This window comes from Lissotriton helveticus, chromosome 3_1 (genome assembly GCF_964261635.1).
Source record: "Lissotriton helveticus chromosome 3_1, aLisHel1.1, whole genome shotgun sequence".
NCBI classification, from domain to species: Eukaryota; Metazoa; Chordata; class Amphibia; order Caudata; family Salamandridae; genus Lissotriton; species Lissotriton helveticus.
Genome location: NC_136061.1, coordinates 801887942 through 801911190, shown reverse-complemented (window position 1 = coordinate 801911190; position 23249 = coordinate 801887942). Strand labels below are relative to the sequence as shown.

Here is a 23249-nt window from a genome sequence, read left to right as displayed (position 1 = left end):
TGGGAGCTAATCAATGCTTACAGTACGATAAGCTAGTGGGGACAGCCAGAGAGACAGGGAGCAAATTACTGGATGCTCCTTCTCAGACAGAGACTCTACAGATGCTGGTGGGCTCTGCTCGATGCCTTGGGATGACATTCTATACTGCCCTGAAAAGAAATAGGGTTAGAGGGATTCCTAAACCTAGACATGGGTGAAGTGAAGAACTTGAGCAACAACTTACAGACGGAAACTGGAAAGCAACATGTGAGCTAATCAGAGGGAACATAGTTGAGGTGTATCAATTTAAATCTGGCATGACAGGTAACTCTGTCTGACCCCGATCAAGTTGAGCAAGATGCATTCAGGGAGGGCAGTGACATGCCTGCTCTGTGGAGCGAGAGATGCTTCCTTACTGGAAATATCATGGACGTGCCCAGTATATGGGACTATTGGATGCCAGATGTGATCCGTCTGGGAGTAGAAACAAGGATTCCAATTTAGCACGCCCTCTGGCATTGCCAGCTGGGCATACTAGGAACACCGCAGGGGAAAAAGGGCAATAGAAGTTACTGCACCTTACATTGGTCCAAGCCAAAAGACGCATAGCTGTGGGGTGGCTGAGAGACAGGAGCCTGTCAATAGGTCTCTGGAGTAGGGACAAAATAGAGTGGGCACTATGAGAGGAGACACCTCGTCTCCCTTCTGGATAGTCAGAGGACCTGGACACCTCGGCCTACACACTTAAAGCATTTCAGAAAGACGATAATAACTCCTCTTTGAAAGACCAGACACAGGGAACCACAAGGGCTAGTAGCCCTAGTCTGGGAAAGGCAGATGAGGGACAGAGAGGACAGAGTGGTGCAGAGGGTCAGGGAAGTACTGGGTAAAACTATGAACAATAGAAAAACTGAGCTATGACAAAGGGTTTTTACAATGGGGAAAGCACTCAAGAATGGCATTCGATATTGGATATGATCAGTGATAGGATATGAGTTAATACTGTGATTATCTTGCTTGTAGTATATGCCTTTGGTTGTATGGTTAATGGAAACATAATAAACCATGTAGGAAATTGGGTTGCTGGTTGAGTGGAGTGAAACCCTACTTAAGCAGCAACCACATCTCTTGTCAGGGTGAAGTCACAGGCAAACCAAAATTAACCTGTGCTTAACTCTCTGACTTCAAGGTAAGACTGCTTTGGTTCCAAGTTACCACTGAAGTGGATGTATGACGGTAGGTACAACGCGTGCTTTTGCAACGCGTACCATTACAACGCAGGTTGGGGGTGCTGGATAGTGAATAGTTTAATTTACTATTCCAACTCCAGTCCCCGTGGATAGTAGGGAAGGTGTTGGATAGTAAATTAAACTATTACCTATCCTAGAGCGCCCTCCAGCAAAAGTCGTTGTAATGACTTTCGTTGTTAAACCTGCGTCGTAACGGTACTTCGTTGTAAAAGTTCCGTTGTAAAGGACGTTCCCCACTGAAGTTCTGCATAAATACTTTGACTACACAAACAGTAATACAATGAAAACACAACACAACACAAGAAAAATCCCACATCAATTTAGAAAAATAGAGTTAACTTTAATAAATAATTTAAGACCAAAATGACAATCATCCAATTAGTAAAACTAGTGTTATTCATTTTTAAAGATTATGATGAAATCAACCGTGCTTGATTCTTTTTGCTCCGTATCGCGTATGGGGTCGAGGTAGACTGCAGTGGATCGCAAGCAAGTTACAGGACTGAGTTGAGTCCTCTAAACAGTACCTTGTGGCTGGACATCAAGTTGTGAAGTCCCTGTGATGGACTGCGCAGGCCGGCGTCCAGGAACCATAAACTGGAGCATGGAATGAGAGGTCCTTGCATCGAGATGTTGCGCGCAGCGAAGTCGATAGCCAACAATGGGTGATTGCGATGTGATGCTCTTTGTCAACACTCCCTATCAGGCATTCTTATATACAGACCCCCAGGCAGGCTGTTTGATTTCATAGCAAGCCTAGTAGAGGCTACAGCACACCTTGCCTTAAGGAAATCTAGACTCTTGGTGCTCGGCGACTTGAACATCCACTTTGACGATGTTCTAGACAAAGATGCCTCTTGCATAAAAGCAGAATTACTCTCCCTGCAATTAACTCTTAAAAACCTGGACCCTACTCATAGACAAGGCCACCTGCTCGACCCCATATTTGGTAACTGGAATGGAGCGGAAGTGCTTCCTCCTATACCCGTCCCCTGGTCTGACCACTTTGTCATTCCTATACATATATGGGTGTCTGAGTCTGAATTAAGAAATGAGAACACGCAGGTTTATCAAAATCGAAAGTGGAAAAACTTTAACATACAAACTTTCCTGGATAGACTTGAAGCGGCTGGACCTCCGGGAGGGCCCGATTGTGAGACTGCCTATACTTGCCTTAAGAACTGTGTCCAAACTGCCCTAGACAGTACTGCCCCCATTCGTAGGTCACTAATCAACAAGAAAAGGAGAAAACCGTCCCCATGGTTTACACCAGAACTTCAGAATACAAAAACTGCTTGCAAAAAACTGGAACGCGAATGGCGTACCAACTTGTGCCCCTCAGCTAAAAGCCACTATAAAAAAGCGCAAGCGAGCTACTACAAACTAATTCGCTCTGCTAAAGCCCTCCACTATAAAACCCGCATTGGAGAAGCGGAGAATTCCTCAAAGGAGCTCTTTAAAATCTTTAAAGAAATTTCTGTGGTATCTAACGAGAGCACTGCCCTGAATGATTCGGTTGAAACATGCAATAATATTGCCAAGTACTTTGCCAATAAAATCACCAACATTTACGCAAACTTCTCTAATGAGATGCCCGCTGGATCTGACTTCATTGAGAACTTGGAGATTACCCATGCTAAAACATGCCTCAACTGCTTCTCTGTCCCTCCTACCTTGATTCTAACTAGTATTTGTAAAAGCATTAAATCTGGCTCTCCTAGGGATCCTGCCCCTCCGAAGATACTAGCAGCCAGCCTTAAAGTCTTAGAACCACATTTTAGACACATTCTCCAACTATCCTTTTCTTCGGCCACTCTCCCTGTGGAGTGGAAGAAAGCCATTGTTCTTCCGATAAAGAAAAAACCCAATATCAATCAAGACACCCTAGAGAACCTCCGGCCCATCTCGTTGCTACCTTATCTGGCGAAGGTAGCCGAGAAAATAGCTAATAGACAACTCATGGCTTATCTAGAGTCTAATGATGCCTTCCACAGCTCCCAATCAGGTTTTAGGTCAGGATATTCTACTGAAACCGCCCTGTTGAGAGCGACGGAAACCTTACGAGCTGGCGCTGATAAGGGCCAGACCATGGCACTAATTATGCTGGACCTTAGTGCCGCGTTCGACACTGTGGCACATTCCATCTTGCTGCAGTGTCTGAACAAAGCCGGGGTCACCCAGGAAGCATTGGGCTGGTTGAAAGCGTTCCTCACCAGACGCTGCTTCCAGGTTCAGAGAGGCACGCACCTCTCCGATAGCATAGCCTTAGAACAGAGGGTACCGACAACTTTAAAATCTGCATGCAGGCATTGGCAGGTTGGATGACCCAGCACTGCCTGAAACTCAATGGCTCAAAAACGGAGGTTTTGGTAATTGGAGGCAGGGACACGAGCTGGACCAAGGAGTGGTGGCCATCATGTCTGGGGCCGTTACCCACCCCCTGCCAAGCAGCCAAAAATCTGGGGATCTGGGTTGATCCCAGACTTTCCTTTGACAGCCATGTGCATAAAATGGTAGGGAAGTGCTTTGGTGTTATGAAGACCCTAAATCGCACCCTAGACCTTCTCCCTCTTGAAGCCAGGCGCACTATGACCCAAGCTCTTGTGACCTCGAGGATGGACTATGGCAATGTGCTTCTGCTCGGAACAACGCAGAAAAACATCAGGAGACTCCAAGTACTCCAAAATACTGCAGCACGCCTAGTCCTTAGACTCCCAAAAAGAGCCGCTTCTAAACCTGCCCTAGCCACTCTGCATTGGCTCCCCATAAAGAAGAGAGTCTTATTTAAAGCACTTCTCATGTGCTACAGGATCATCCCACATACAGCTCCCCCCTACTTGACTGATCTAGCTATCCCCTATGAGCCTAACAGAACTCTCCGCTCTGGGGGAACCGGCTTGCTGCAAGTTCCCCGTGTTAAGAAAGCCAGAATGGGGGGCCGCTCCTTTCGTATTATGGCCGCCAAAGAATGGAACTTGCTCCCTATGAGCATCAGACTAGCGGATTCAGAAACCACCTTCAGAAAGCTTCTGAAAACCCATCTGTTTTCCCTGTAAGTCCATCTCTTGGCCTTGACTCTTTTCCACAGCGCGGGGACACGCCGGGATGGCGTCACCAGGCGCTTTACAAGCCTGTTTATTATTATTATTATTATTTGTCGTTATCGAGGAAGCGGCTGGAGCTTGCCAAGACTTACTTTGCAATGCGTCGGTGCTGCGGTTGAGGTGATTTGTGCTGGGTGGTACTGAAGAAGCGATGGGGCTTGCATCGAGATATGTCAAGCTGGGCCAGTTGTTGGCACCAAGATGCATCGTGCTTGTCGGTGATTGCGAAACCGACAATCAGAAGTTCCGATGCATAGTCATGCATCAGGTTTCATGGAGCTGCATGAAGCTGGGCCAGTTATCGGCATCAAGATGCAGCATGCTGGATTGGGTTGCGGACCCACTGAGGCAATGAGTGGTCCTGCATCAAGTTGCGTGGCATAGAGAAGCCTGTTGTGTCCCTGTGGCTGGACCAGGAGTTCAGCCAACTGGAATTTAGAGAGCCTTGAAGTCTTGGGACAGCACAGGTAGGCTGGGTTAAGAAGGGCAGTGCACGGCAGCAGCAAAGTCCTGGTGCAGTAACAGTAGGCCTTTTCAGCAAGCAGGTTAACAGGGCAAAGGACTGCTCTGCTGCCCTTGTTCATAACGTAGACAAGCACTAGCCTTCTCCAGACCTACGAACACGGCATGATATTAACGCCATCGGATAATCCAGCAGTCATTCTTATTTTTCGCGCACTTTTCCAGCACGTTTTCTGTCAGTTGTCGCTTCATATTTCCCACAAGGGCAGGACTGCATGGCACTTTCTCTTCCTATTCCCTATCCAAATGCTATACTTGGGTACGCCAAATTGGTTAACTAGGTTGTTTTATCTACTTAATCCTGGTCCCTCTCAATGAAACACTGTGTATCTTGTCGCTACTAGATATTTATTCCATATTGTATCATTTCACAGATTCCCCTGACGAAGGGCATTATTTACAGCCCGAAATGCATTGGGACGTTTAAAACAACATTGCTGCTACAACTCATATGCTTGTGAATTGACAACAACATCATGAGAATACGAATAAAATCATTAATGAACTATCAATTAATTTAAAGAAAATTTTCTGAAATGTATAAACACGCATGATTACTATGTTTACTTGAAGTGAATTTATGTTGAACACAATTTATATTTCTTAAACTAAGATTTACACTCACATGGAGTGAATAACGCAGTGCATCAGTATCCTGGACAGTGTCCAGGAATTCTTTCCACTTTTAGATTAAAGGTCTTAGCAGGGCCTCCTTATCTGTTGCACGCCGCGCCAAGTTGTTTAAATTTGTTTAAATTACTAGATACATTTGATTATTTTGATTACCGAGTGCAAACGCTGCTGCGCCAACTTTCCTTGTTCATAGCTGGCCAGTCATCCTTCCTGGCTCAATCCAGAGTTATAGAAATGATCTGAATAGTTGGGTCTGAGGTACACTATTTATCCTGGGTGCCAGCTTTGATGTAGGAGAAGTTTCTAGAGGCTTATACCCCCTGAGGGGTCTGGAGCTTCCTCCCTTCCTGCCGTGGCAAAAAGAAATAATGTGAAACTCTTTGTGAGTGTGCTGAGGCAGAGTCTTTGTGAAGTACAAGTGCAGTAGGTGACAGCTCCTACCCCTAATCATGATAGATACGATCCATCCTGCCATCACCTAACTCCCCTTTGTCTCACTGTCTGGGAGGAATACCCAGAGACAAATGGTCATGTGACCCACGTTTCAGACTGCAAGCAGAAAATGTCTGGGACGAAGTAATGTCAACTTTGTAAAATGAGTGTGTAAATGATTGACATTTCGAAAATTGTGGAGAGGGTTTTAAATTACACACTCTGAATTTCTCCCTACTCCCAATCAAAGGTTATCACTTATTAAATGTAGTCAAGAACCCCAATGCAATCCTAGGGGAGAGGGAGGCCTTGCTGTAGTAAAAAGCAATTTTAGGATTTTTCACTACAAGGACACATAAAATATAAAAGTATATGTCCTACTTTTTGAATACATGGTACCCTGCCCTCTAGGCTGTGTAGGGCCTATTCTAAGGATGACTTACACATATTAAAATGGAAGGTTTAAGCCTGGCAAATGGTTAATTTTCTAAGTCGGAATGGCAGGTTAAAACTGCACACACAGGCTGCAGTGGCTGGCCTGAGATACATCTAAAAGTTTACTGAAGCAGGTGGCACAATAAGTGCTGCAGACCCACTAGTAGTAGTTAATTTACAGGTCCTGGGTACAGATAGTACTGCTGTACCAGGTACTTATTAGTAAATCAAATGTGCCAGTACAGTGTCAGTCAATGTTGCCATGTTTTAGTGAGCACACACACTTAAGACTCTTCCACTGCTAACTGATGTTGAAGATCACAAAGGAGAGCAAGAACAAAATCAGCTAAAATAGGAGAGGTGAAGGGAAATTTTTTGGGGGGAAGACCACCCTAAGGCTGACGGATTTAAGAGTCAACCATAATACTGTTCCTAAACTCGTTTTCCATTTTTAAAGTGTGCCCAGGAAACATTTCCGTCAGACCCATTTTTCATTCATTAGATTTCACTATATGAATTGATGCATGGTGTATACATACTGAATAATCATTACAAGCAGCAGCTAAGTTGATGGCTCTGGGTATCATCTTTGAGCAACAAACAAACATTATAAATCCCTGAAGTAGAAGAACATAATAGACGTAATGGTATATTAGGTTTGTAAATTAGTCATTGTGGCAAAAAATTACAGCTGAAAACATTATCAGCTATTTCTATTTTTTCTTACTTATTTGTTTCTTGGAAAATAAATAGTGAGCCATCAACATAAATGATCCCCTGAAGAATTCAGAATTTTGACTGGCTTTCCGAAATGTATTGCTTTCTAGGTTCAACCATAGGTTTCAGGCCTGTTTTTACCACAAACTATAAGCAGGTAGAAACCACACAAATAGTGAAAATTGGCTACCACTTAATATTGCAAAAAACTATGGTAAAACCATTTATTGTTTTTACAAACATGCCTGTTCCTCAAAGCTTGGCATAGGCTTGACATTAACAATTACTTTCACATGACATTTTTTTTTTTTTGTAAATCTAATTTTCTTGTCCAGCACATTTTTCCTATTTTTTTGTTTTTAAAGTGGCTTCATTTTGGCAATTGTATTGGATCCCACTGGAGAACCAACTACCCCCCAATATCAATAAAAGGGCTCAGCACAGTTGGGTGAAGATTCAGCACTTAAGGGATTAATAAGCACAATACCGGATTGTATGTGTTTTCTTGCTCGCTCTTCCTTGTGCTACCCATCCTTAACTTTGTCCCCTTTCCACCCTTTGTATTGCTTTCTTTCCTCTCTCCCCTGCAGTGTCTTTTTCTTCCCCAACCACCCCCACCAAGCTCCTTTTTCTAAACACCCCCATGGCCCACCACATCCTTTGCTGCTCCTCCAGACTCCCTCACTTGTCACCCACTTCATTAGTCTACACTTTGAAAAACAGATGCAAATCATAGAACAGGTAGCGTAGTTCATTTATGATCAAACTCTTTGCATCACGAGAGTTTAGATATCGATATAGAAGCAAGAGGATTAAGCCACCTATAATGCATACATCATTTTACAACTTCAGAAACATACCAAAGAAACTGACAGTAATGGCTTTGAAAATGGACACTTACCAATCTTCAGAAACCTTTTGTGTACACAAACAGAGCATACCCCAATTAATATCCATACAAGTGTAGTTCCAATAACTGCTTTAATTAATACACTTAAAGAAGAGTCTTTTTCTGCGAATAAAGACAAAGTATTAATAATAAAAAGTGAAACATGACACATTAGCTTTTTCTCATAATAGCTAACAGACAGATGGAGATTCAGATACATGTGGAGGTCTTGTGACTCCTTGCTCAGAGCTTATCCTACGATTCTATCCTAGGATGTTTACCATAACAGCCAAATAGTTAGTTCTATTGACCACAACATTAAACATGTGTTTATGTCTGTTAGGAACGCAACACAAACTAAGTGATGGTGATGGGAGAGAGACAGCGCTTTTTTTCATTTTTGTGGAAAGAAGCAGCACTAGACATTTAATGGGCATATTAACTGGACTACAATGAGGTGCTACGAATAGGTGGGAGGTAACTGCCTTAAATTTGTGTCTCACATTTCCAGTTGCTGAGTGATGTATTAATGCATCACAGTCTAGAGCGATGTAATGGGGATAATAATAAGCTCTCTACCTCGAATGTGGCTAACGTGTCTCCTTTTGCGGCCACCTTCATATAGCTAGAAGTTATCAATGTGCTTCACCTACACCCCCCAGCTTCCAACATATTAATTAGACTTTGAGGAAACACATAGACCAAAAGATCCCCACTGAAGTGTGTAAGGAAGTGGCTCTTTTTGCATGATTACTACCAGTATATGAACTGTTGCTACTAGTTTTTCCGACTCTAAAGGGCACTGAAGTCTGTTTAGCAGACCTCAGTGCACCTTCAAAGGTATATGTCCAATTGGCTCGCCCACAATTGGCATAAGTTGACTTGCAGTCCCTGGGTACCATATACAAGGGACTTATAAATAAGTACCTCATGGCCTGCAACATTTGATATACCATGAGTGTGAAAAAGCTAAGCAAGACTCCCAGTCTGCCATTACATTGCTGGCAGGCAAGGCAGTGCTCAAAATTTTATCTCGACTTTGCCATTTAAACTAATGAAAAAGTTTAGACTTTCCGTATTATTAAATTTGTCACTCCCAAAGCAGGCTTATCAATCCTTAAGGCGATGTTCTATGTATTAAACGGTGAGACCTTTATATGTATTAACAAAAAAATACATATTATTTTTTTACTGTATAAAGGCCAGTAGCCCCATTGGTGACACATTGGTAACTCACCTTTGCTAACTTCTGAATTAAAACAGATAAAATTGGTTCTTCAAGGTATCAAAAGAATTGTCGCATTAAACCTGATTTGATGCCCAAGTCAAATTTAATGTAACTTTTAAGTAAATGGCAACTTTGGAAAGTTGCCACTCTGTTGTTCAAAGTTCTCCAGTGACAGTTTACGTTTTTTGGCCACAAGACATGGTGTGAGTCCAAAACACAAGCGTCAAAGGGAAAGCCACCTTTGAAGGACACAAAGCGGACACACACAAGAAGGGCTGCTCTTTGGTTTGGCAATTCGTTCTCCCTCTCCGTCCCCAAAGCTAAACTGTCTACCTGAAAACGTTTTCCCATACATGTGTAGTCCTTAAGTACTGACACCTCTAGGGTGTGCTACCAAGCTCTACACAGTGAGAGAGTGGTACCACCATTTTGGAAGTGGGTTTTTTGGGCATACCTAGAAGTCACACATTGCAGAGAGCTGTTGTCAGATGGGGGGGGGGCATGGTAGCCCATCGGCTAATAGCCACTGCATCCCCTGAGGCCCACTTCTGGGCATAAAAGCTGGCACCCAAAACTGACTTGTCTACACCGGAGAGAGGACCAAAGAAGGACTACCCCGCTGTTCCCTAGACCAGGCAACGAGAGGTTGCACCAAAGATAGGAAGAAGCTGCCTAAAGTGCCCTTCTCTAAGAACAGTCCACTCTTTGCTAGTCCAAGAGTCAGCATGTGCAGTCCTGTCTGGGACTCAGGGATGTCAGACAATTGACTCTTGGACTCAAACTGCACTATGAGGATTCTACTTGTTCCAGCAGACTTGGGTGCAACTTTTGAGCATCAAGCCCAGGTACCCAGGCTGTGCTTTGGCATTCAGGCAATCTTGGCGACCAAATCACCAAGGTAGCATCTTCAGCTTTGAGGGCCCTGTATCTTTAACAGAAGATGTGACTCTGATGAAGCAAAGCTTCGCATATTTTGCGGACTTGCTGAAGTCATGAACCTCGTTTATGTGTAACAAGGTAACAAGTGTATGTTTTACTAACGTTTATTTTTGTTTGGGCAAAGTTTATGAAGCTTGCCTATGTGTATTTCTAATGCATTTAATCCGTGTCCTTTAATATGGCCGCCGCTTGTATTTAGTTACTGCGCATGCGTCAGCCATAATCACGTGTCCTGACGCGTCTGCAGAATTGGAGGGAAATTCCTGCGCATGCGTAATACATAGCTTATACTGCTCGTGCAGTTCGCTCGTGTCATTGTTTTTTATGTAGCTAACATTTAGAATGCATAAGTAAATTTCTTGATGATAAGTTTAAAGTACCAACCATGTGATGTATTTTTATGATGACATTATTATGTATTAATTTGTTTTCGCTTACTTTTCATGTACCGCGGGGAATGGGGGTCTGAGAGAAAGGAGAGCCATATTGGAGGTCCCTTCTGCGCCTGCGCAACTCCGAGGCACAGTGGACCTTGACTGATGGAACACAGCCAGTTGGCAGTGATGTGCAAGATGTTCCTGAGAAAGTCACCTCTGCCCCGCGAGAACAGCGAATGTGGCTTCTTATATGTTACATTGTAATATTATGCTACTGTTTGCCGTGTAGCTTCTCATGGGAACCCCAATCTTAATAGGCGGTACCCAAGCATGCAAATACAGGCTTGAAATGTAGTATTGTGATTGGTGTGTTACCCAAATCCTACCTTAGGACCAATCCACATTGAGGGATTTTGACACTTTGCAACATTGGGGGGTGGTGCACTGCCCCAAAACAGTATATCTACCCTGGGTTCACCTAGGGAAATTGTCCGACTTGTCTGGTTTAGCTGACCTGTCACTGACCCATCGTACTCAATAGGTGACTGAAGATACAGAGAGCTGCGGAGCACTCTGTCCGAATTTGACCATAGACTAAGGTTCTACTGAACCTTAAAGTGCTGGCGAAGCACTTTGCTGGGAGTTCGCTGACCCAATCGGGGTCTTGATCGATAGCTGCAGAGAGGGTGGAGCGCAGGCGTTGCTTCCAAACTGCGGGTGCGGTCCTGTCCTGAGCGGTCCTGTCCTGAGGGTTTGCTGTCCTGTCCTGAGGGTCCTGTCCTGATTCCTATTCCGAGGGTATCCTGTCCTGTCTTGGGTGTCCATTCTGCACCTGCTGTCCTTTGAGGGGTATCCTTCCTTGAGGGTTTCCTGTCCTTAACTGACCCGTGGCCAGGGTTTGGTTTCCACACCAATCTAGGTAAATACCGCTCTAAGTTCTTTAAACTTGCACCTTTCTATATTTCTACCTTTTGCTACAATAAAGTGATACCTCTGCATATGTTATTTTTCCATGTCTTTCCGCAACTATTGAAAGTCATTTGCAATTTCTCATAAATTTGTTCCTATGTCTTCTCACTTGTTAGAAATCATATTTTGCATTGCAGTTTGTCATTTTCTGATATGGTCTAGAACCTCCTTACCTAGACTATTTAAAGGTCCATTCACTTTAAGTTTAGCGTGTTACTCTTTATAGGCCCTCCTATAGTTATACATGCCTAGTCTGCCCATGCTTAAATATTACTGAATTGCATAGTATCTTCCCGTTGCATTTTATATCAATATTTCAATGATTACCCTGTCTTTATTTCTCTATAGTTATATCATTTATATTATCCTAGTCATTGAATGTCTCATTCTCGTGTATTTAATGAACGAAAACAATGAACTTTAGATAAACATTTTAAAACTTCCAGTTGTCCGTGGTCATTTTCAACAATATTTGAATGTTATTGGTTTGGGTTTGTATTTGGTTGTCTTTCCTTTTACAGCTAGCTCCCTGATTCATTGTGGTCATTAGGTACCTATGTTAGTGGATGGTAAGTCGGGTACATTGAAAACAATAGTAGGGAACACACACAAATTGGTAGAGCTCGTGAAGTCACCTGGTCAATGTGTATGGTGATTTGAAAGTATATGGGCCCGAAGCCGGAAACGGCGAAATTATTGGTCGGGTGGCCTCGCGCGCTCTATCAGTTTTTCTGGTAAGCAGAGGTATGGTTAGGGACTAGCTAAAGGTTAGGTAGGACTAGTTAGGCTAGTTAAGTCGGAAGCTGCTAATATATCGATGCTGCTACAAGAGTAGGCACTTCGGGAGGATTGATCACCCACTTGAAATGTTTGCTTTAAAAATTCATGAAATGTTTTAAACTGTTTTCTTGCTGTTATATTGATGTATGTATTAACCCATGCGTTCGTAAATTGTTATATGTCGTCTGGAACTCCGCGGGGAATTGAAAGGGCAAGTGGTGAATAGAATCCATTGTCCTGAGGTCACAGGCTCGAGGAAAGTTAGGTGCAGGTTAGGATAACCGGGAAGCACTAACTAGGGTTTTTCTGAATACATGTGTGAATAAATGTTAGTAACGAGGTTCATTGGCAAAATTCCCATAGTGGCTTAACCTAGTAAGGGTCACATCGGAAGAGTAGCAGGTTCCTCGGGGCTTGGGTGAAAGCAAAGGGGTCCGCTGAGAAACCTTAGACTCAGATATATCCCGGAGAAGTGGATGAGTTTAGGGGAATAACAGGTTCACCGATGCTAGAGTGAAGGGTAGGCGGAAGAGATCTACCCGCAGCGTGTGAAAAGTAAATGGAAGTGGTTTACTTGCAGTAAAAGAGAGCTTTCTGTCTAGACACTTGAGCACTGTGGCGAATGTGTATTTGTTGTAAATTAACCAAGCACTGAGCACTTTAGAAAGAAAGAAAGTTTCCGTTACCTTGTGAAGGGAGGGAGTCAGCCGCGAAGCGTCTCTGACGTCACTCCATGCCGCGCTGGGATTGGTAGACGTAGCGGGCGGGTAGCGGGGCTGGAATTGTAAAGGAGGGGTGAAGCGCCGAGGAGTGAGAACTGTCTCACGAAGGGGCCGCGCACCCATTGGTCGAAACTATTTGAACGCGTGCACCCCATTGGTCGCACGGCGTTGCAAGGCGCATTCTGATTGGAGGTAGTTGTAAACAAAGTTAAGCGTAGAAGTCGTATGTGGCACTCGCAGACTACAGGAACTAGACCTGATCCAAGGCACTTAGGGTTTGAAAGGGATCAGTGGAAGACTAATAGATACGATATTATGTATGGAACTAAGAGAAAATTGTCCCTTGTAAGTAGGGTGAAAAATTATTTTAAAACGGACAAACAAATTAAATCTAGAGAAGGTGTTCTTGTCCCCCCACCCAATACTCCCGCCTCATTCATGATGTTTGACCGAGGGTACAATACCTGTGTGTGGTTGGAGAATTGGGTGAAGTACACAAAAGATGACGGAGTATTGGCTTTTCCGTTAGATGGTACGTTCAATGGTAGGATCTTATTTAATTTAAGAACTCGGATGAATGAACTGCATCCCAGCCCGATACTAACGCAGTATGAGGCATTAGAGGAATGGGAGATTGAGGCTTTTGAAAGAGAAAGACCCCGAATGGACAAGGGTTTGACCAAGTGGTACCCCAGGCTGAAACAGGAGTCCAGGGACAAAAGGATGAAACAGTGGAGGCAGAGCATGATTGTTGAGGGTCTGTTTCCCATGATGCCAGCCTGTCATAACCCTGCAGCGGGTGAGAAAGGTACTGAAAAATGTAAGCATTGGGGGGCCCCTTGGGAGTCAGCTGATGAATTGATGGATGAAATCTGTACCAGAAGTCCGCCACCTTATAATGAGGGAACCCGACCTTCCAGTGTAGGAGATGCTCCCCGACGCCACTTCCTCAAGGAGGAGGACAGATCATTAGGACTGGGAGGGGGTGGTCAAGTATTGCCCTATTTTGAGAAACCCGAACCGGCGGAAACAAGGGATATATATCCCCAAATGCCCGCAAGCCAGGAAGAAAAATATTCACGTACAAAAGTGTTCCTTCCCAGACCTATGTATGACAACGAAGAGAAACAATCAAGTTCAGGACCAAGGATAGAAGTTTGGGAAAGCGGGGAGAACAGAAATGCAGCAACTTCGCAGTATCTGTTGAATGATACCTTCCTGTGTAATGACCAGTACTGACGGGGCCTGAGAGGGGAGGACGAGGAGTGCGTACTTGGCGCTTCCTTGCCGGTAGACCAGTCCGGACCATACATTGAAGGAAAGGTTGACGGAAATTATGTCACCTTTCTGTTGGACACTGGCGCTACCCGTTCTACTGTGAGAACAGTGGACGTTCCAAACCTACCCCTCTCGGGAGAAAATATCCAAGTAGTGGGTGTATCTAATCAATTGATTAGTACTCCTGTTACCGAACCAATGGAGATTTCAATTGGAAATTTTAAACAAATGCATAGGTTTGTCGTCTGTGACACCAGCCCAGTGAATCTACTGGGTCGTGATTTGTTGTGCAAAATGAACTGTACTATCTTTTGCACACCAAAGGGGGTTGAAATTCAGACCCCGGATGAAGATGGCATTTATAAATTATTGTTACTCAGACCTGACTCGGAAATTAAAAGATTGACCCTGCAGGACTTGCCCAAAGAACTCCAAGAAGCAGTAAAGCCAGATGTGTGGGACTTCACTGGAAAAGATGTGGGATTAATGAAGGATGTAGACCCCATACAGATAGCCATCAAGGATAATGCAGTATACCCTAATACCAAGCCCTACCGAATGAATGCTGAAGTGAAAGCCGGTGTGACACTGGAGATACAAAAATTGCTAGAAGGAAACATCATACAGGAAGTAATGAGTAGCCCATGCAACTCACCGATTATGGGCATCAAGAAGCCTAGTGGCAAGTACCGGGTAGTGCAGGACCTGAGAAAGGTAAACAAAATTGTAGTTCCCTGTTGCCCTATTGTCCCGAACCCTGCAGTGATTCTGTACCAGATTCCCTGGGATGCTGAGTGGTTCACTGTGATTGATTTATGTCATGCATTCTTTTCTATACCCTTGCACCCCGACAGCAAATTTCTTTTCTCATTCGCCTTCGAAGGTCACGTGTATTGCTGGAACCGGGTCCCTCAAGGGTATACAGAGAGCCCCTCTATCTTTAATCAGATCTTGAAAAAAATGTCTAGAAACTTTGATCTTACCTGGGAACTCTGTCTTGGTGCAGTACATAGACGACCTTCTACTGGCGTCTAAGAGTCATAGGGACTGTGTAGTTGACACCATTGCCCTACTAAATCACCTGTGTGAGAAAGGACATAAAGTGGCCCCTGACAAACTACAGTTTTGTGCAAAATCAGTGAAATATCTAGGACACCAGATAGAAAAGGGCGTAAGAAAAGTAACATCAGAAAGAGTGAGAATAATTCAAAAGATGCAGTTGCCCCGTACCCAAAAAGAGATCAGAATGTTCCTGGGTGTACTAGGATACTGCAGGCAGTGGATTCTGGGATTTGCAGTCCTAGCCAGGCCTTTGATTAAAATGACCAAGAGAGGAATGTCAGATATTGTAGAATGGGATGATGAAAGCCTAATGGCCTTCACAAAACTGAAAAATTGTCTGTGCACAGCCCCTGCGTTGGGAATGCCAGACTATTCCAAAGAATTTGCCCTATTCTGTGACACTCGAGATAATTGCGCGTTGTCAGTCTTGACTCAAGAACATGGCACGACCAGAAGGCCGGTGGCCTATTTCTCTGCCACCTTGGACCCAGTAGCTGCTGGGTTACCAGGCTGTCTGAAAGCAGTAGCAGCTACCTGTGCAAGTTTGGAACAAAGCGAGTCCATTGTCATGGGACATCCTGTGACTGTGTATGTTTCACATGGAGTGGTAATTTTATTGACTAGAACAAAAACTCAGTATCTCACCCCTAGTCGGCTGACTAAATACGAGAGGATTCTTGTGGGTGCAGCAAATGTAAGCATTGTTAGGTGTGGTATTCTGAACCCTGCCACTTTACTCCCCGACCCCATAGACATGGAAGATGGGGATGATGATGAACATGACTGCATCGATCTGACAGAGTTCAGTACCAAGCCACGCCCAGACATTAAAGAAACTCCATTGCCTGTGCATGACATGGAATTATTTGTGGATGGTTCTTGTCTAAGACATGAACTAGGAGGCCTGAGTGCTGCCTATGCTGTAGTCTCCTTAACCAAAATTGAAGAAGCAGGTTATCTATATAACATAAAGTCTGCACAAGTAGCCGAATTGATTGCTATGATAAAAGCTTGCCAAATTGGGAAAAACATACGCATAACAGTGTACACTGACAGTCAGTACTGTTATGGTGTTGTGCATGACTTTGGCCAATTGTGGCTACAGAGGGAATTCCTGACTTCCTCAGGTACTCCCATTCGAAATGGAAAAGTTGTTCATGACCTTTTAGAGGCCATCCAGTTACCGAAGGAACTGGCAGTGGTAAAGTGCGTTGCTCATAAGAAGAGCATGGACAAAGTATCACTGGGAAATGATTTTGCTGATCGCGTGGCCCAATGGTGCGCCAGAGATCACTATATCGTTAATCCTAAACGAGGGGGGATTGGAGCCAGCTGCCAACTTCAGGTGTTTGAAGAAGTGCCCACATGGGATGAAGTGAGAGAGTAGCAGGAGTCGGCCCCATGGCAAGAAAGAGAGAAATGGAAGGAGGATGGGTGCAGACCGAGACGTGTGGATGGTGTCATCTTGGGCCCAACTGGTATGCCTGTATTACCCAGACACTTGCTTGGCACAATGGCAAGATTAATACACGAAGGATCACACATTGGTAGGGATGCCATGATTCTGGTATTTCAACAGACTTGGTACAGTAAAAAGTTCAGGAAAGTAGCAGAGTCCCTCTGCCAGAGGTGCCTGTCATGTCAACAGATGAACCCAGGCAAGAGGACAATGGTAGAACTGAGCAAAATTGGGAGATCAGGGGGTCCTTTTGTAAGGATGCAGATTGACTTCATCACCATGCCCCGTTGTGAAGGGAAGCGATATGTCCTTGTCATTGTTTGCTTATTTTCAAAGTGGGTAGAAGCTTACCCTACTCCCCAAAGTGACGCACTGACAGTAGCCAAGTGTTTACTAAAAGAACTGATACCTAGATTCGGGGTACCATTCATTATTGAATCAGATAAGGGTGGACATTTCCAGAATGAAATAATGGCTGAACTCTGTAAGGCCTTTGGAATAAGGCAGAAACTTCACTGTGCATATCATCCAGAGGCTTCTGGAGTAGTGGAGCAAGTAAATGGAACTATCAAAAACAGACTAGCAAAGCTGTGCGATGCATCTGGCATGAACTGGGTGAAGGCCCTGCCCCTGGTCCTGATGGGACTGAGAAGTGTTCCTGACCGCAAGACAGGCCTAAGTCCCCATGAAATCATTATGGGAAGAGTGATGAGACAAGCATGGGTGCCAGGAAGCAAACTGTTGAGTATTACTGATGATTTGGTGCTTGAATACTGCAGAAGATTGGGTGACCAAGTGCGTTCTATCTCTCGCCAGATTGGAGACGACGGCATCCTCAATCCAACGACTCCTCTCCACAACTTGGTTCCGGGAGACTGGGTCAAAATAAAGAAGCACACTCGGTCAAGCTGTCTGGCACCAAGGTGGGGAAAGAAACGCCAAGTAATCCTGGTAACAACCACCACAGTGAAGTGTGCAGGTGTTCCCCAGTGGATCCACGCCGGACACACCCAGAAGGTATTACCAGACCAGGAACCTGAAGTAGAAGGGCGTCCAGCAGAGGACTCTGCAGGAGCCAGACCAGAAGCAGCTGTCAACGAACAGCCCAGCACCAGTCAAGTTGCAGGAACAGCAGACGTTGGCCCAGGAGTAGTTGACTACGAACTGCCAAGAATCCAGCCTGCTGAAGAGGTCCAGGAAACTGAGCCAGGAGTAGCTGATGACGAGCTGCCAAGCATATGGCCAGAAGAGTGGATACCATTGATTGATCTGACCGAAGATCCCATCCGAACAAGAGAGCGACTTTGTGAAGGTAGAGAGTGGACTAGTCAGGAAAAGCAAGGCACAGGCGAAGAACCTCAGCCTCTTGAGATTCACATCAAAACTGAGGAAGGAGAAGGTCAGACAGGGACAGAACAGGTGTTCGATACACCTCCACTAACTCCTGATGTGGATAAGGGACAGCTTAGACATAGAATAATAGTTCAAGCAGAAGAAAATCAAGAGATCGAAGTGCTTGAACAGGATCAGATAGGGATAGAAGAACGGGTTCAGGAAATAGAAACTGAAACTGAAACAGAAACAGAGACAATCGAAAGTCAAAAACAAAATATTCCTGAACAAGGCCAGATTAGTAACCAGGCAGAAGAAATAGATGCTAGCCCTGGAACTAGCCAGATAGAAGAAGAAGAAGAGAATGAAGCAGAATTGCCACATGTTAAAGAGAACAAGAGGGTAAGAGAAGAAAACGAAGTCCAAGTGCCAACTAAAAGACTTAAGAAAAGAAAGCACCTTGAGCCTAGGTTCATAAAGAAATTGAGGCTAAGGATAAAGACAGTGGAAGAAAAACGTGCAGAAGCAAGGAGAAGTGCGAGGATAGCCGAACAAGAGGAAAACTCTTCCAAAAGAAGGAGTGATCGAATAAAAAGACAAAACAAAAAGTACAAGTCTCCTGAATGGACACTGGTTTTGGAAGAACTTGAAGATCTTGATATAACTGACGTAAGCGACGGAGAGCCCGTCCCTGAGTACTCTGCTGAAGAAGAAGACGAACCACCGTGAATTTGCACAAAGTAAGCTAGTTGTGTAAAGACACAAAGAGGGGTCGAGAAACTTCTTCTGAGCCGAAATGTCTGATTCAACCGTGAATGGTAGACCTAGTTGCAGTCGTTTCAAGACGTGCTGCAAGGTGTGTATATGTAGTGTAGTAGTACTGATAGTCATCTGGATAGGACTAACAATTTTCATTCCCTTTGCTGTAAGTAAAGATACTAACATTGTCCCTACTGAAGTTGTAAATACTGACAGTGAGGAGCTGTCAACACAGAGTGTAGCAAGACATGAGAGAGCACTGAGACAGACCAAACAAGACTTAGGAACATCAGATGAGGGAGGACTACATTATCATGGAGTTAAGAACAAGACACACCTAAATGTTTTCGCAAACTTGTTAATACACTATGTAGAGACTATGGAAATTGAAGATTGCTATGTCTGCATGAAGCTACCTACTTCTGTAGCTGAAGGCGTGACATACCATCACTTGCCGTTGACATATGGAATCTCCTGTAGCATTTTAGCTAGTTTATTTTACAAAAGAGGACCGTTACAGTACTATTATTCTAACAATGACGTGATCTTTTCTGAACTTCCTATACGTGGGAACTTGAATCCTGTACATACCAAAAGTGACACCATAAGATATATGGGAGACTACTTTCTGACTATAGGTAACATTGACATAGCAGACGCACACAGAGATAACTTGACTTGTTCTTTGCGTGAGCAGGAAAAGATGTTCCTGAACATGGCAGAGAAAAGGAGAATTAAAATTCAAAAAAAGGCTAATGACGAAAGTCAGAAAAGGCCAAGATGGGCAGAGAACATGGAAGGCACCTCATCTGGTGGAGCGGGTCCTGCTCTGTTGCTGGATTTTGAAAAGAAAGGCAAGCTATGTCTTCACCGCGAGAAGACTAGCTATTATAATAACATTTTCATTGGTTCCAGTGAATGCGAACACAATTACAAGGTAATTGGGGGTTGGGGTTTCAAAAATGGGTCAGAGCCTGTGTTTCCTGGAATTTATTATATTTGTGGGGACAAGGCTTATTTCAAATTGCCGGATCACTGGTATGGAAGTTGCTATTTTGGCATTGTCTTCCCGAAAATATACCATGTGAATGGAGTTGCTGGAAGCAATGAAAATACTAATGGCTTAGTGCGTAGTAAAAGAGAAAGTATAGGTGAAATTATGGGTAGTATTTTCAGTGCACTGATACCTGGAGTGGGAGTGGTTCTGAACACTCACAGAATTTGCAAATTGTCTACTATAGTGGATGTATTGTCTACTGAGACAGCTCATGGATTTCTGCTGATCAATACCGAAATGGTTGCGATTAGATCAATGGTTTTGCAGAACAGACTTGCTCTTGATACCTTATTAGCAAAAGAGGGCGGAGTCTGCCGGATGTTGAGGGCGCAACATTGTTGCACTTATAATCCGGATAAAAGTGTACAGATCAAAAGATATGTGAAAAATATTACTAATTTGGCAAAGGAACTCAAACCACTCGAGGTTGATAGTGCCTGGAAGAGACTGGTAGATGGTCTCTCAAATGTAGGTCATTGGCTTGCTAGCTTAGGTAAAAGCTTATTGTTTAAGGTACTGATGCCAATTGGAATTATAGGTCTTATCATATTATTCATTTTTATTTGTTGTAAGTACCGTAAGCGCACCAAAAAGCACGAGGTAAATGCAAGAGGAGTGAAACGAAGTGTGGATGAGATCGAATTAGAGGAAGTGAATGATCAGATATACAAAAAGGTGAAGACTTCTCACCCTACCAGAACTGAAAGAGAAAAGTTAGAACGATTGCTGGAAGAGATAGAGCTATATAAAGTGTGAAAGAAAGTTGGCATCTGGTTCCATTTTTTGTGATGATAGTAAATATCATCAAAGAGGGGATTGATGAAGCAAAGCTTCGCATATTTTGCGGACTTGCTGAAGTCATGAACCTCGTTTATGTGTAACAAGGTAACAAGTGTATGTTTTACTAACGTTTATTTTTGTTTGGGCAAAGTTTATGAAGCTTGCCTATGTGTATTTCTAATGCATTTAATCCGTGTCCTTTAATATGGCCGCCGCTTGTATTTAGTTACTGCGCATGCGTCAGCCATAATCACGTGTCCTGACGCGTCTGCAGAATTGGAGGGAAATTCCTGCGCATGCGTAATACATAGCTTATACTGCTCGTGCAGTTCGCTCGTGTCATTGTTTTTTATGTAGCTAACATTTAGAATGCATAAGTAAATTTCTTGATGATAAGTTTAAAGTACCAACCATGTGATGTATTTTTATGATGACATTATTATGTATTAATTTGTTTTCGCTTACTTTTCATGTACCGCGGGGAAAGGGGGTCTGAGAGAAAGGAGAGCCATATTGGAGGTCCCTTCTGCGCCTGCGCAACTCCGAGGCACAGTGGACCTTGACTGATGGAACACAGCCAGTTGGCAGTGATGTGCAAGATGTTCCTGAGAAAGTCACCTATGCCCCGCGAGAACAGCGAATGTGGCTTCTTATATGTTACATTGTAATATTATGCTACTGTTTGCCGTGTAGCTTCTCATGGGAACCCCAATCTTAATAGGCGGTACCCAAGCATGCAAATACAGGCTTGAAATGTAGTATTGTGATTGGTGTGTTACCCAAATCCTACCTTAGGACCAATCCACATTGAGGGATTTTGACACTTTGCAACATTGGGGGGTGGTGCACTGCCCCAAAACAGTATATCTACCCTGGGTTCACCTAGGGAAATTGTCCGACTTGTCTGGTTTAGCTGACCTGTCACTGACCCAATAGGTGACTGAAGATACAGAGAGCTGCGGAGCACTCTGTCCGAATTTGACCATAGACTAAGGTTCTACTGAACCTTAAAGTGCTGGCGAAGCACTTTGCTGGGAGTTCGCTGACCCAATCGGGGTCTTGATCAATAGCTGCAGAGAGGGTGGAGCGCAGGCGTTGCTTCCAAACTGCGGGTGCGGTCCTGTCCTGAGCGGTCCTGTCCTGAGGGTTTGCTGTCCTGTCCTGAGGGTCCTGTCCTGATTTCTATTCCGAGGGTATCCTGTCCTGTCTTGGGTGTCCATTCTGCACCTGCTGTCCTTTGAGGGGTATCCTTCCTTGAGGGTTTCCTGTCCTTAACTGACCCGTGGCCAGGGTTTGGTTTCCACACCAATCTAGGTAAATACCGCTCTAAGTTCTTTAAACTTGCACCTTTCTATATTTCTACCTTTTGCTACAATAAAGTGATACCTCTGCATATGTTATTTTTCCATGTCTTTCCGCAACTATTGAAAGTCATTTGCAATTTCTCATAAATTTGTTCCTATGTCTTCTCACTTGTTAGAAATCATATTTTGCATTGCAGTTTGTCATTTTCTGATATGGTCTAGAACCTCCTTACCTAGACTATTTAAAGGTCCATTCACTTTAAGTTTAGCGTGTTACTCTTTATAGGCCCTCCTATAGTTATACATGCCTAGTCTGCCCATGCTTAAATATTACTGAATTGCATAGTATCTTCCCGTTGCATTTTATATCAATATTTCAATGATTACCCTGTCTTTATTTCTCTATAGTTATATCATTTATATTATCCTAGTCATTGAATGTCTCATTCTCGTGTATTTAATGAACGAAAACAATGAACTTTAGATAAACATTTTAAAACTTCCAGTTGTCCGTGGTCATTTTCAACAATATTTGAATGTTATTGGTTTGGGTTTGTATTTGGTTGTCTTTCCTTTTACAGCTAGCTCCCTGATTCATTGTGGTCATTAGGTACCTATGTTAGTGGATGGTAAGTCGGGTACATTGAAAACAATAGTAGGGAACACACACAAATTGGTAGAGCTTGTGAAGTCACCTGGTCAATGTGTATGGTGATTTGAAAGTATATGGGCCCGAAGCCGGAAACGGCGAAATTATTGGTCGGGTGGCCTCGCGCGCTCTATCAACTCCATCTGTGGGTAAACAGCTAAAGGGAACCACTGGTTTTTCTGTAACTGGATGACCAGTAGACTAGTGGCAACTAGTTTCTGGCTGGACTTCAACCGGAGTACAAAGAACATCAAACCCCTGTGGCCAAAGTTATTTCACTGTGTTCATGAATTGAGGGGTTTGCCCAGGAAGATCCCTGTCACGGGGCCAGCTTCCTCAGCATCTTCATCATCCTGTATCCCTTGCATCTGACCCACTCTAATGAAGTCTATGGCGATTGACCCACAGATCTTTAAAACTGGAATGGAGACTGTTTTGACTGCAGAGTAACTGTCCTGCCAAGTCTCATTGACCCCTGTGACTCGCTGCTTACTTGAGCTGGTCACCCAGACTGAGCCGGAGTAGTATTACTCAACTTAACAAAAGTTTTCCAAGTAACCACTAACCGCAGTAGTTGTCAATGCTTGTTTGTG

The 23249-nt window shown here is 43.9% G+C and overlaps 1 protein-coding gene across 2 annotated transcripts in view; it reads right to left on the bottom strand.

The window, feature by feature from the left end:
* The window catches only part of LOC144822969 (uncharacterized), a 502582-nt gene that overhangs the window by 325158 nt on the left and 154175 nt on the right, over nt 1-23249 (bottom strand). For both annotated transcript variants that reach the window (XR_013608719.1, XM_078681056.1), the window contains exon 4: nt 7974-8084. Coding sequence is in view for 1 of the 2 variants with exons in the window: in XM_078681056.1 (XP_078537182.1) it covers nt 7974-8084 (111 nt within the window). In the remaining variant the exon portion in view is untranslated. The remainder of the gene's footprint in view (nt 1-7973; nt 8085-23249) is intronic.